Below are 15,756 nucleotides of genomic sequence, written 5' to 3'. Positions count from 1 at the left end.
ATATGTTAATTTATCTATAGAGTTTCAATCCAGTACTGCATTAGTTTTGGAGATAGTAACTTGCACGCAAAACTTTAACCACGACTTTCTTTGTTCAAAAGGGGACATAATTTGGCAAAATACAGGTCAGAGTTATGGGACTTTATGCTATCATCTAGTTTTATACCCCAAAGACACATGTGAAGTTTCAAATCAATATCTGCAAAAGGGGACATAATTTGGCAAAATACAGGTCAGAGTTATGGGACTTTATGCTATCATCTAGTTTTATACCCCAAAGACACATGTGAAGTTTCAAATCAATATCTGCATTAGTTTTGGAGATAGTAACTTGCATGCAAAACTTTAACCAGGATTTTCTAAGTCCAAAAGGGGGCATATATTGCCCACAATACAGAGTTATGGGACATGATCCTGTGAGGTTGGTTATTGACCTAGAAAAAGAAAAAAAAGTTTCAAAGCTATATGCCTTTAAACTATAGCTATATGTACTTGCATGCAAACTTTTAACCATGATTTTCTAAGTCCAAAAGGACATATAATTTGGCCAAAATGGATGTCAGAGTTATAGGATTTGGTGCTATGACCTAGTTTATAACCTCAAAGAAACATGTGAAGTTTCAATTTAATATCTGTATTAGGTCTGGAGATAGTATCTTGCATGCAAAAAATTAACCAGGATTTTCTAAGACCAAAAGGGGGCATAATTTGGCCCAATGAGGTTGGTAATTGACCTAGGAAAAGAAAAAAGTTTCAAAGCTATATACCTTTAAATGATAGCTATATGTACTTGCATGCAAAACTTTAACCAAGGTTTGATGCTGATGCCGACAGCAGGGTAAGTTGTATAGTCAAGCTAAAAATATATCTACATGTAGATTTCATGAAAATACAACTGCTGGCAAGCCCTGTAAGGCCAATCAAAGCCTCTTTTGTATAAAAACTAACTTTAACAATATCTAAATATCAGTCAACAAATTACCAAACAAGAGCTGTCTGAAAAGACAGCACACTAGACTATTTTGATCCTTGCTAACTAAGAAAACTAGAGCTATCTCTTGGGTGATTAATAACCCTGAAGTGGATGATGATGTTTGGCACCAGTCTGAGTCGAAGTCATTCATTATTAACAGAGATATGGTGGAAATTCACAAGAACATTAACCAGAATTTCTATGTATAAAAGGGCATATTTCATGAAATATTTCTGCTAGTGTTATGTACCTTGTGTCATATGTCGGTGAAGATATGTTACAACTTTTTTATGCTTAAATCAAATCTATTTGGTAATGACAAAGATAGAAAGAAACATAATTTATGAGTTATTAGCCCTAAAGTTATGTAAACTGGGTGATGGTGTAGAAAAAACATTTTAAGTTTGAATCAAATCCATTTAGTGTAATAACTGATATGGAGTAAATGTTCATAAAACTTTAACCTGAAATTCTAAGTAAAAGGGGGATATAATTGATGAAATATTGATACCAGAGTATTGAACCTTATGTCATATGATGTGTTTGATGATGTGGAACAAATGTTTAAGTCTGAATTAAATACATTTAGTAAAAGGAGAGATACTGGGTGCCGACCAGTCATCGGACAGAAATCGGGGTTTTTCTTTGCATTTTGTGAAAAATGATCACTGAACATACATTTGCCGTGTAAATCTCAGCTATTTGTCATTTGAAAATTAAAAAAGTAATCAATCAACATAACAAACTGTTGGCAGGTTTGGAGGCTCAAAAAAAGGTGGATAATTAACCACCTCATTAATCAAACATGGTGGAATAGTCACCGGGACAAATATTTAGAAGCACTAAATTTACTATTTCAGGATGACATTTTTAACCAAAAAGAGTGATAATCGCTTCTGTCCTCTGCGCCTTTAAACATGTTTTCCTCAAGCAAAGATTAATTTTCGCAGCTTGAAACACGTAAAGCTGTTTTACCTGTGTGTTTACATTAAACGAATTTTCATCTGCAAAAATATCCTCGGAACTTATTCCACCGCGATCATATTTAGTCAACAAAATAAATCTATTTCAGTCTGTGCTGTTTACTAAACCAAAATAAAATCTATAAATCTGTTTTAATACAATTGAGCTCGATGTGGGGGTTAAAGTTGTTTTCCTGGCCATAACGTCCCCTATTGTATTAACAGTGGACCAGCAAATGCGATGAAGATTCATTTTGGTTAAAACAATATTTTTAAAAATATATGAACCAACGGTGAGGAATGAATCAAAAAGTAAAACTGTCGTCTGCAGTTCTGTGCTATAATTGTTTGAGACCCACTTGGTGCCCCTAAAAGTAATGAATATGACGCATGTGCACTGCCATTCCAATGTCCCAAGGTCAAAGGACAGCAGTTTAGTAAACACATGTGATATTTGGTACAATATTCTTCGTTAATACGTTATTGTCAGGTCAATGCTGATATATGACAGTCAAAACAAAATGCTTTATGTTTCTGATTAGCCGATTACAGCGATAAAATCGAAATTAAGCCGTAATTACGTTTGTCCGGTATATATTCCTGTCCGGTGACTGGTAGGCACCCAGTACAGTGGAAGTGCATCAAAACTTAAATCTGAAACTTAATAAGAAAAATGGGGCATAATTTATGAAATATTGGTGCAAGAGTTAATATCCTTGTGTCAAATGGTGTGGGTGATGATGAGGAACAACAGCTTTATGTTTGAAGCAAATCCATCTAGCAATAACAAAGATAAAAGGTGCATCAAAACTTAAACAAAACTGTAGCTGCCAGGGTGAGAAGGATAGCTTTCCTTTAAGCTAAATTAGAGCTGTCACAGGAGTGATGAATTATATCCCCACAATACAGCCTTGACACAGAAGCAAGCCAATGTCAAAGTCGATCTTGTCCTATTTTTGATGATGTTACACCTGTGTGTGAAAAATGATTTAAATCTGTCATCCCTGCAAAAAAATTCTACTATTCTTGGTCAATGTGACCTTGACCTTTGACCTTCTGACCTCAAAATCAATAGGAGTCATCTGCTGGTCATGGTCAACCTCCCTATTAAATTTTGTGATCCTAGCCCAAAGCATTCTCAAGTTATCGTCCGGAAACAGTTAAACTGTTCTGAGTGACTGTGACCTTGAAAATTGACCTACTGACCTCAAAACCAATTGGGTGTCATCTGCTGGTCATCAACAACCTTCCTATCAACTTTCATGATCCTAGGCCCAAGCGTTCTCAAGTTATCATCTGGAAATGGTTTAACTGTTCCGGGTCACTGTGACCTTGACTTTTGACCTACTGACCTTAACATCAATAGCGGTCATCTGTTGGTCATGACCAACCTCCCTATCAACTTTCATGATCCTAGGCCCAAGCGTTCTAAAGTTGTCATCCAGCAACCATTTAACTGTTCCGGGTCATTGTGACCTTGACCTATTGACCGCAAAGTCGATCTTGACCTGCATTTTATGATGTTACACCTGTGTTACAAAATTTTTTTAAATCTGTCAAGCCTTCCGGAAACCATGAAAACTAATCGGAGAGACCGACCGACAGACCAACCGACAAGCTCACTCCTATACACACTTAGTTTGAGGGGGTATAAAAAGCCAGAAAGTAAACTTCATCTTACTCATTTAAATTTACCTTCATTTCCAGGAATTCTTGATTCTGTTCTCTCTTGGTCAGTTGCCAAAGCCTCAGTATTTTCAGCCCTTACATAATTTTTACGTTCATTTTGTTGATTTGGGGGGAAAATTATATCTGGGTCTGAAATGTGCCGAGCTGCTGTAGCTTCAGAGCACTGCTGAGGAAATTTCGGAGGCATCAAAGTTTGTTCCTTTTCTCGGCTAGTACCGGTACTTACTCCTAAACAAAACAAAATTAATTTATATCTGCCATCTTAAAAACATAAAAGTGATGCAAGTCAAATCTGAACAAAGTATCTCAAAAACCACTTAGCCCGCCCACTTAGCTCAATAGGGAAAGCGTAGATCTACAGATCTCGGGGCCGTGAGTTCGAGCCCTGGTTTCTTGGAAGAGGACCTCTACACAATGCTTTATGCCAAACATGTATGCTCTAGGCCTTGAGGTTTAGACAAAAATATTTTTAAAAGATTTTCCTATACAAGTCTAAATAAAACACGTAATCCCCACGGGCATGGCCGCAATTTAAATAAATTTGGTAGAGGACCACTTCACAATGGTACAAGCAAGATATCTAAGCTGCATGGCTGAGGTTTTAGGCTATAAGAATCTTTCACTGGTTGGAGGTGCAGATAGAAATATTTGGCTCGAGGGTAACTGTTTAGGTGGTATCGACGCTATGCCGAGTTACCACGAAACAAATTACCCCCAGAGCCAGATAGTTCCATTCAAACCAAGTGATATATACTTTTTCATGCATACTATATTCTTAAATTAATAGAAGAAATAAAATCAAACAAATGCTTTTCTTTTAAGCACTTTTTTTTATTATAGCAGAATTAATTTTCACATGCATCATAAATGTCAACATGTGAGTCATCTTACACCCAAGGTTCTGTTGTTCAAACTAAAATGTTATTATTATTCTTAGCTCTTCCTCTCATTGCAAACAAGATTAACTTCTCTTCAATAGTTCCAAAGTAAGTGTGTGAACAAAATTGAAACTAGAACTGCTTATAACAAATAGCGGTATAAAGATCTGTTGGACGTAACTATATATGTAATAACTTTTAGTCTGAAGTATGTTGTGCACTTGATCTTTGACCTTAAGACTCAAAAATCAATGCAGGTGCTTCAGGCAATCCTGACCATTGGAGAGATGGTATGGATAACAACAGGGCAGGAAATATTTTTTGTAAAAGTAGCATTGGGCTGACCTCTGAATCCTTCATTATGCTAGATTATAAGTTTTTAGATTATGACATTTTAAAGTACCATCCTGTTTATTGGCAAAGAGCTAGGCTAAGTTAGCCGGACAGGCCTGTATCTAGAAAGTATTTCTCTCTGTCTGTTCTGGGGGCTTTATCTCACTTTGTCCCTCTGGTCAGACTGCTCTGTCTGTACTAGTAGAGGATGAATTTTGCGCCCTGTGTGGCTGCGTTTGCTATACGTTAACCGCCTTTAAACGTGTTTATCATGAAAAGAGCGCTATATAAATCTGGTATAATAACAATATAATAATAATAATATAAAACTTTATTACCAAGGGCGGCTGTAAGATCAGCTTGTGTAACTTGTATGTTAAGTGGAAGACCATGGTCTTCTGAAACCGCACTAAGTGTCTGTTGTGCTGTAATAATGCAAAACGGTCTTATAGATTTAGTAAAACACTTCAAAAGACAGCCGCAATATGCAAAATGTACAGCAGAATATCATGAAAATGTAAACTATTACTGCTTTTATTTTGTATATGAAACTCACCATTGTTAGATCTTATCTACTCAAACATGAAAGGACCTAATTAAAGTCTTTGATATAGAACTGATGTTTAAATATCAATCATTTTTTATCATTCAGTTTTAGATTTATGAAACAAAACAAATATGCATAAAGTAATAAAAACAAGTAATCACCACAAGGTCCTATCAATATTTCTTGTCTGTGCAACTGTACTGCACTGGAATCGTTAGAGAGCACTTCTTGCAACTGAGGTGCCAAACGGTTAATATTAACATCTGACAGCCCTGAACATGACTGTGCATGGTAAGTCAAGTCATCTTGAAGGATTCCATTGGGCAAACTGGGGCCCTGTCCTTGTCTGGTCACCCCAAGTAGTGAGGATACAGGCTGCTGATGTGGTACTGCTGGGTCTACTGGAGAGGCAGTATCAAGTGTGGCTGCTATAGCTTGTGAGTTTTGTTCTTGCTGACCAGAACTGCTGCCATTTTGGCGAACATATGGAATTGAAACTGATCCATCTCCTTCTGCTTCTGCATCAAGGGTTCCTCTGGGTATCTGAACAATTCTTGCCTGTCCGTAAACTGTGTTTACTTGTACAGGCACAGTAGGCATGTCTTCACCTGTGTATGGTTCTTGCTGGTCGAACAAAAACATTCCTTTAAATATAAAATGTTATTAAACAATCAGTACTACAAGAAGTTAATACAACAAAGATGATGAGGCTAGGCAGCAACAGATTTTAGACTGCTATCTCAAATGTACCTTAAGCCTCGAGTATTACTGGAAGGTGGCTAGCTACCAACATGCAGGTATATGCATGTAAATCCATATCAACTTCTTAAAAAAATGTTTTTCATTTTCATTGTTTTAAATCCCAAACAAGTGAATGAAGTATTGCCATGCAATACAAAGTCCCCTACTGGTAGGCACCTAATTTTCTCTACTGCTATATAACATAATGAAATGATATCTGTCAATGATGTATAAACAATATTGTACTATATATACAATATGTTATAACAAAACACTTGGATTAAAATTTGCATATACAAAAACCTACAGTTGTTGATTGTTTCATAACATCTATAAATATAAACACGAGTGCCAGAATGTCACAATAAACCCCATCATATTAAATTTCTTTACACTGGCACCTGTATTTTTTATATGGAACTTTTTTTGGCCAATTATAAAAAAGTTATAACATAACATAAGTTATTTATAGTTAAACGAAGGGAAGTAATTCTAAAAACAAGGGTGCCTCATGGTGGTGAATATTTGTGCCAAGTTACATCAAATTTAAATCCTTCCATGCATGAAGAAGAAATGCTCCAGACAAAGTCATTCTTGAATTTGACCTTTGACCTCTAAGTGTGACCTTGACCTTAGACCTAGGGACCTGGTTCTTGTGCATGACACTCTGTCTCATGGTGGTGAACATTTGTGCCAAGTAATAATAAAATCCCTTGAAGGATTGTTGAGTTACAAACTAGACAGGAAAAAAGCCCTTTTGGCCTTTGACTTCCAAGTGTGACCTTGACCTTTCAGCTAAGGGCCCAGGTTTTGTGCATGACACGTTGTCTCATCCAGGGAAATATTTGTGCCAACTGATATTTAAATTCTGTTTTGTATGACAAAGTTATAGACCAGATAGGAAATCCTATTGATCTTTGATCTCCAAATGTGACCTTGAAGTTAGGGTTCTGGGTGTTGCGCATGACATGTTGTCTCATCATGGTGAACATTTATGCCAAGTAATATTGTAATCCCTTGATGGATGACAGAGTTCTGGACTGGACACGAAACTGACCCTGTTCATGCCATGTTAACAATGGACTGCCAAGTGTGACCTTGACCTTTGAGCTTGGGGTCTGAAAGTTGTGCAAGGCATAGTGTCCTATTATGGAGTAAATTTGTGCCAAGTAATATTAAATTCCCTTCATGGATGACAGAGTTATGGACAGGACAGGAAAAAAACCATGTTGACTTTTGACCTCCAATTGTGACCTTTAACTAGAGCTAGGGGTCCAGGTTTTGTGCATGACATGTCGCCTCTTCATGGGGAACATTTGTGCCATGTAATATTAAAATCCCTTGATGAATTACAGAGTTATAGACCGGACACGAAACATACCCTGTTCAAGCCATGTTAACATTTGACTGCCAAGTGTGACCTTGACCTTTGAGCTACTGTCTGAAAGTTGTGCATGACACATCGTCTTATTATGAGGTACATTTGCGCCGAGTAATATTAAAATCCCTTCATGGATGGCAGAGTTATGGACCAGACAAGAAAAAAGCCCTGTTGAACTTTGACCTCCAATTGTGACCTTGACCTTTGAGCCAGGGGTCTGGGTTTTGCGCATCATGGGGAACATTTGTGCCAAGCAATATTAAAATCCTTTTAAGAATGAAAGAGTTATGGACCAGATACAAAATTGCACACAGACAGACAGACAGAGAGACAGATGGAATGACGGACAGATGGAAAAGCGCATTCCTATTATAAAGTCCCCGAAACTGGTTTTCAACCAGTAGGGGACTAATAAATCTAGATATAAAACTTCACATGCTGAACAATATTCCTATACAGTTTCATAACACCAGGTCCCATTCTTTTTAAGATAGATGTGACACAACCTTTAAGGCTTTTAATGCCTATGTTGACTATGTCGCAGGCCATAACTCTGGTCTTAGAAAATGAAATCCCAAACCCCAGGTGTACAACATCTCATGCTAAATGATATTCAAATATTATTTCATTATTGACTGTAGGTCATATACTACGTGACAGGTGAGCTAAACAAGAGGGTTATGATGACCCTGGATTGCTCACCTGAGTAATATGAGCTACATGTTTCAAAGATCATACTGATGATAAAATATTAAGAAAGTCAGTACGTCATATTCATGGTCAATGAAATTCAGTTTTACCACTGGTGTGCAAAACTGTGTATGTCATCAAAATTTCAAGGCTGTATCTTAAAAAACAAGAGGGCCATGATGGCCCTATATCGCTCACCTGTTATCATTGCACTTGAGGACAAGAAGGTCCTCAGAAAAAATATCTAAGTCCAAAGGACAGGAACAACAAAGGGAAGAAATTTAACCAAAATGAAAAAAAAAATCTTACAAGGTACAGATATGTCAAAATACACCTAAAAATTGGAGGTACCTTCCATGTTGTACCACAGAAAAGTGGTCTCGGTATTTCTCTATGGCCAATAATAAAAAAGTTACTAAAAATAAGCTATTTATAGTAACGTAAAAGGGGAGTAATTAAAAAAAAAATGATTGTAAGTGAACAAAAGAAGGATCTGCCAAATAAATCTGTTCACATAAATGAAATTTCAGATCAGTATCTTCATTAGTTACGGAGATATACCCATTTTAATTTAAAATAAAGGGAGGTAATTTGACATAAAATCAGTCCAAAGTTATCTATCCTCATTGACTCAGTTCAACTAATGACAATAATGAAATTTCAAATAAGTCCTATAAGTACTTACTGATAAAAATCCATTTTGATTACAATCAGGGAAGGTAATCAGATATAAATTAACTCTGGAACCTACGAATGGATCTGATATGTCATGGAATCCAAGATTTATTGTTGTTGAAGATATTTTGGAAGTTTGAATCAAATAAAACCATAAATGAAGTCTCTATATGGCTGCAAAAGCCAAAATAGCCAATTTTGGACCTTTAAGGGGCCATAACTCTGGAACCCATGAAGGAATCTGGCCAGTTCAAGAAAGGAACTAAGATCTTGTGGTGATACAAGTTTTGTGCAAGTTTGGTTAAAATCAAATCATAAATGAAGCTGCTATTGTGCAGACAAGGTCAAAATAGCTAATTTTGGCCCTTTCAGGGGCCATAACTCTGGAATCCATTATGGGATCTGGCCGGTTCAAGAAAGGAACTCAGATCTTATGGTGACACAAGTTTTGTGCAAGTTTGATTAAATTCAAATCATAAACAAGAGCTCGTCGAACACGAAATGCCCCCCTTGATGCATTTAGTAATTGCACAAGGAACAGAAATTATATGCACACTGTAAATAAGTATATGTAAACCATGTGACCCACAGGGCGGAGCCATATTTGACCCTTGGGGAATAATTTGAATAATCTTAGTAGAGGATCACTAGATGATGTCATATACAAAATATCAAAGCCCTAGGCCCTGTGGTTTTGGACAAGAGGTTTTTCAAAGTTTTTTCCTATATAAGGCTATATAAACCATGTGACCCTAGGGGTGGGGCCATATTTGACCCCAGGGAAATAATCTGAACAATCTTGGTAGAGGACCACTAGATTTTGCTACATACCAAATATCAAAGCCCTAGGCCCTATGGTTTTGGACAAGAAGATCAGAAACCATTTAACTGTTCCTGGCCAATGTGACCTTGACCTTTGACCTAATGACCTCAAAATCAATAGGGGTCACCTGCTGGTCATGACCAACCTCCGTATCAACTTTCGTGATCCTAGGCCTAAGCGTTCTTGAGTTATCATCCGGAAACTGTTTTATTGTTCAGGGTCACTGTGACCTTGACCTTTAACATACTGACCTCAAAATCAATAGGGGTCATCTGCTGGTCATGGCCAACTTAACTATCAATTTTCCTGACACTAGGCCCAAGCGTTCTTGAGTTATTGCCTGGAAACCATTTTACTGTTCCTGGTCACTGTGACCTTGACCTTTGACATACTGACCTCAAAATCAATAGGGGTCACCTGCTGGTCATGACCAACCTCCCTATCAACTTTCGTGATCCTAGGCCTAAGCGTTCTTGAGTTATCATCCGGAAACTGTTTTACTGTTCAGGGTCACTGTGACCTTGACCTTTAACATACTGACCTCAAAATCAATAGGGGTCATCTGCTGGTCATGACCAACCTCCCTATCAACTTTCATGATCCTAGGCCCAAGTGTTCTTGAGTTATCATCCGGAAACCGTTTTACTATTCAGGGTCACTGTGACCTTGACCTTTGACATACAGACCTCAAAATCAATAGGGGTCATCTACTGGTGATGACCAACCTCCCTATCAACTTTCATGATCCTAGGCCCAAGCGTTCTTGAGTTATCATCCGGAAATGGATAGGTCTACATTCCGACCGACCGACCGACCGACCGACAGACCGACCGACCGACCGACCGACATCTGCAAAACAATATACCCCTCCTTTTTCAAAGGGGGGCATAATGAAGCTGCTATTGTGCAGACAAGGTCAAAATAGCTAATTCTGGCCCTTTCAGGGGCCATAACTCTGGAACCCATAAAGGAATCTGACCAGTTCAAGAAAGGAACCAAGATCTTATGGTGATACAAGTTGTGTGCCAGTTTGGTAAAAATCAAATCATAAATAAAACTGCTATTGTGCAGACAAGGCCAAAATAGCTAATTTTGGCCCTTTCAGGGGCCATAACTCTGGAACCTATAATGGGATCTGGCCAGTTTAAGAAAGGAACCGAGATCTTATGGTGATAAAAGTTGTGTGCAAGTTTGGTTAAAATCAAATCATAAATGAAACCACTATCGTGCAGACAAGAAATTGTTGACGCACGGGACGCACGAGACGGACTGACGACGGACGAAGGGTTATCACAAAAGCTCACCTTGTCACTATGTGACAGGTGAGGTAACAAGAAAGTAGGTCAGTAGGTCAAGGTCACAGTCAAGTGACATCATATTACTTGGGGTCATCAGGTAATTGTAATTAAACAGTCTTGGAAATAGGATCAAATGATTTTTTAGGTATTTTTTCCTATATAACTCATATAGTAACTAAATGACCCCAGGGCGGGGCCTCTTTTAACCCCAGGGGCATAATTTGAATAGTTTTGGTAGAGGACTACTAGACAATGCATCATGCCAAATATCAAAAGCATAGGTTGTATGGTTTCAGACAAGATGATTTTTAAAGTTTTTTCCTATATAAGTCTATATAAAACTTAGGACCCGCAGGGCAGGGTCTCTTTTCACCCCAGGGGTACAATTTGAACAATTTTGGTTGAGGACCATAAGACATTGCTACAAACTAAATATCAAAGGTCCAAGTGTTGTGGTTTCAGACAAGAAGATTTTTAAACTTTTTTTCATATATAAGTCTATGTAAAACTTGGGACCCCTGGGCGGGGCCAGATTTGACCCTAGCAGGATAATTTGAATAATTTTGGTAGAGGACCACTAGATGATGCTACATACCAAATATCCAAATATCAAAGCCCTAGGCCATGTGGTTTAGTGCAAGAAGATTTTCAAAGTTTTCCCTATATAAGTCTATATAAACCATGTGACCCCTTGGGTGGGGCCATATTTGACCCTGGGGGATAATTTTAAAGTTTTTGGTAGAGGACCACTAGATGATGCTACATACCAAATATCAAAGCCCTAGGCCATGTGGTTTTGTACAACAAGATTTTCAAAGTTTTCCCTATATAAGTCTATATAAACCATGTGACCCCTGGGACGGGGCCATATTTGACCCTAGGGGGATAATTTGAACAAGTTTGGTAGATGACGACTAGATGATGCTACATACCAAATATCAAAGCCCTAGGCCATGTGGTTTTGTACAACAAGATTTTCAAAGTTTTCCCTATATAAGTCTATATAAACCATGTGACCCCCTGGGCGGGGCCGTATTTGATCCTAGGGGGATAATTTGAATAATTTTTGTAGAGGACCACTAGATGATGCTACACACCAGATATCAAAGCCCTAGGCCCTGTGGTTTTGGACAAGAAGATTTTTGAAGTTTTTCCTTTCGGTTGCCATGGCAACCAGAGTTCTGCATGGAATTCAATTCTTTGAACAACTTTGAAAGGGAGTCATCCAAGGATTATTCCTGTGAAGTTTGGTGTAATTCTGCCCAGTGGTTTTCAAGAAGAAGATTTTTTTAGAAAATGTTGACGGACACACGACGCACACCACACGATGCACGACTGACGACGGACATTGAGCGGTCACAATTGCTCACCATGAGCTTTTGGCTCAGGTGAGCTAAAAACAAGTGTCCATGTATTGCAGTGGCAATACAGATGTCCCCTACCGGTCGAAAACTTTCAATAGTGGCCTTGACCTTTGACCGACAAGCATAGGTCCTATGTTAAAACATTGTCTATTCATGGGGAGCATTTCTGTGTAGCACTCAGATAATCCATCAATGCATTTAAGTTATGGAGCAGATACAATTTTACTTGACCTTTGACCTACAAGAATAAGTCATGTACATGCATAATCTACATATACTGCCCTCTATTCATGCACCAAGTTTTATGAACCTAGCCTGAACAATTTTTGAGTAACTGAAGGATCCAGATTTGTGGACGGACAGACGGATGTATGTACATTCGTATGGACGGATGTATGGGCAGCACCAATGCTATAAATGCGCCCAACATTAAGGTGGGGGCATTAAAACTTACCAGTAACTGAAAAAATATAAATGGGTGGGGAAATAGGGTATGTGGGGAGTTGGAGCAAGGGTATGTTGAGGTGGGGAACTGGATGAGGATGGGGGATACGAAGACAATAAAGAAAGTGAACTGAAACTGGTATTACTCTTTGAATAGCTACGACTTTCAAACTATATGACTTAGAAACCTGAAAACATTTTTACAGGTCACTGTAACTTTGACCTTTGACCTTTTGATGCCAATGCCAAAAACAACAGGTGGTGTCATCCCATAAAGTTTGAAAGCTGTACTTTAAGAGTCTTGAGATGGAAAATCAGGATGGACAATTGTCCCATTTTTTCAAGACGGGCATACAAAAAGGAACATAGGAACCTATGTCATTGGCTTGGAAGTATTTCATTCAGTTGTGAATAGTAATGACACAGATATGAGCTAATGCCATGAACTGTTAACATTAGGTGTCTATTTCTGACGCCAAGGCCAGCATTTTTTAATTTTCTGGTTTATGGGAGAGCTGACCCTATTTTTTGACAAAACAAAATAAAAATAAAAGTCATGTTCAGTACTTTTATTTTCATTTTACCTGCCGACCGTTCATAATTGCTGCTGCCAAAAATAAAAGTTTAACTGTAAGGTAGAGATTTTTAATCAAGATCAGCAGACGCATGAAAAATGGCGGCCTCCATGAATGTAAACTGTGTGAAATTAAATAGGAAAAATATACAAGTTAACAGACAATAATCTTCGGAATAAGTTTGCAGAGATAACAAGTATTGTAAACAAATTAGATCGGAGTAGAAATTACAGCACCTAAAGCTCAACATTAGGAATAATCACATACGAAAAATGACCTTCACTATCAACGCTGTCCAGATGTTGAAAAATCTGGCGTATCACATACATGTGACATATAGTGTCTGAATGTTTGTCCCAAACATACTTTCAAAGGGTCTTCCTACAGATTTTAACAGTATACTTCAAGTGAACAGGACTCGTTAGAATATTGCTGGGAGTTTCATGTTTGATAATTATCTTGAGTTACAGTACCTGGCTAGAACTTTAGTCAAACTAATTTGACGGGATCCTAGGAAATATTGAGATAATCTTTTCATATGGGCAGTATCTCCACTTGGATTAGATTGCCTGTTAAACGTATTAAACAACCATTAATCTGACTGTCCAATTATTTTGACTACATGTAGTTTGAATTTTTTATCACATGTATCTTTGTCAAGCATTTGCAGGGACGTGTCATTTTACATTGAAATTGCACTTTGTTTTGAACAGAACTACTGAAAATTGTGGTATTAGTTATTTTTTCTGCTCTAACCCCCAAGACTTCAAAGTGAAAAAAAATATATGTTTAGCAAGTTGTTAGTTGATACTCACTTTTGCTCTTCCATTTTGCCATTTCTTTGGTTTCTTTCCTTTTTATCAATTGTGGTATTTTTCTGACAGTCCCACATGAATTTGATCATTGTCCAATTATAATATACAGACAACAAATCTCGTACATGTGCCTTTGACACTGAGGAACACATAATGACATATCCAGTAATAAATGTTTTTCGGACTCATAACTTACTAAGTCCAAGTCCCATCTCAGTGAAGAGTGACTTATAAATCTCCAATACTGTTGTTTGAACATCAACCGATAAGGTTGTTATTTTGTACACATTTTATCTGACCAAAATTCAGACTGTTTTCACTTGTTGTACAATATAGGTGGCACTGACAATCGGCAAAATATAAAACAATATTCAAGCCACTGAAACTTACCCAAAGCTATTTAATTTTAAAGCCAGCGTGCATAACTTTTATCAATTCATAATTTTGGCTTTCTAGTATGACAATGCCTGTCTTTTAAGACTTTGCATCTACGGCCAATTAATATGCATGTATGCAGGATGCAGACCTAAAGTAGTCATTGTATATCCCCATTTTAATAGCAGTTTTTATAATAAACATTATGCAATGTTCTTACATGTCAACTGTGGTATCTGTATATTTTATTATGAAAAATGTTTCCACAAGTCTATTTTTACTACAAAATAGATACACACAAAAAACACAAATAATACATATCCTTGGTGACTTTGAAAATGGCATTATTCATACAATTGAGCTACACATAAAGAAAACAACAGGATACTGGGATGATGAGATATAAACCAGTTCAGAATAGTTCATTTGTGTGTATGCAATTTAAGCTTGAAAGCTTTTGTTTTCTGTGGTGTACAAAAAATAAAAAAAATTGTATCCTTTTGGACGTTTTATTTTTATTTATTTGGTCGACTGCTCAAAATTGGGATTTTTATTTTTATTTTTATTTGTCCCCCCACACCCACCCCCCCTCGACCCAAACTTTTTGAAAAATCTCCTGTAAACCAGAAAATAAAACAAGAGCACCGCCTTGCGGGTGCTGACGCTCATCAGATTTTTTTTTTGTATAATAGAAATATTGTCCTACCCATGATTTTCTAAGTCTAAAAAGGGCCATCATTCTTGCAAAAAGCAGGATAGAGTTATGTTTCTTGATGTACAGTGTCCACTTATGATTGTGAAAAACTGTTGCAAGTTTTAAAGCAATAGCTTTGATAGTTTATGAGAAAAGTTGCCTTAAACATAATACTCAACCAAGAAAATGATTTTCTAAGTCCAAAAGGGGCCATAATTATTGCAAAAAGCAGGATGGAGTTATGTTGCTTGCTGTACAGGGTCAGCTTATGATGGTGAACAAGTGTTGCAAGTTTCAAAGCAATAGCTTTGATAGTTTAAGAGAAAAAGTTGACCTAAACATAAAACTTAACCAAGAAATCTGATATTTTCTAAGTCCAAAAGGGGCCATAAATCTTGCAAAAAGCAGGATGGAGTTATGTTTCTTGCTGTACAGGGTCAGCTTATGATGGTGAACAGGTGTTGCAAGTTTCAAAGCAATAGCTTTGATAGTTAAGGAT

At 37.3% G+C, this 15,756-nt stretch overlaps 1 protein-coding gene across 1 annotated transcript in view; it reads right to left on the bottom strand.

Annotated features, from left to right (window-relative positions):
* The window catches only part of LOC123524047 (uncharacterized), a 59,920-nt gene that overhangs the window by 30,193 nt on the left and 13,971 nt on the right, over positions 1–15,756 (bottom strand). Inside the window, exons 3-5 of the mRNA XM_053539278.1 lie at positions 5,544–6,026; positions 5,174–5,260; positions 3,631–3,852 (exon numbers count right to left, since the gene is read on the bottom strand). Of these exons, the coding sequence (XP_053395253.1) occupies positions 3,631–3,852; positions 5,174–5,260; positions 5,544–6,026 (792 nt within the window). The remainder of the gene's footprint in view (positions 1–3,630; positions 3,853–5,173; positions 5,261–5,543; positions 6,027–15,756) is intronic.

Source organism: Mercenaria mercenaria, chromosome 3, assembly GCF_021730395.1.
Source record: "Mercenaria mercenaria strain notata chromosome 3, MADL_Memer_1, whole genome shotgun sequence".
In the NCBI taxonomy this organism is placed as follows: domain Eukaryota; kingdom Metazoa; phylum Mollusca; class Bivalvia; order Venerida; family Veneridae; genus Mercenaria; species Mercenaria mercenaria.
Note: the sequence above shows the minus strand (reverse complement) of the source record. Positions and strands in the feature narration are given on the sequence as shown.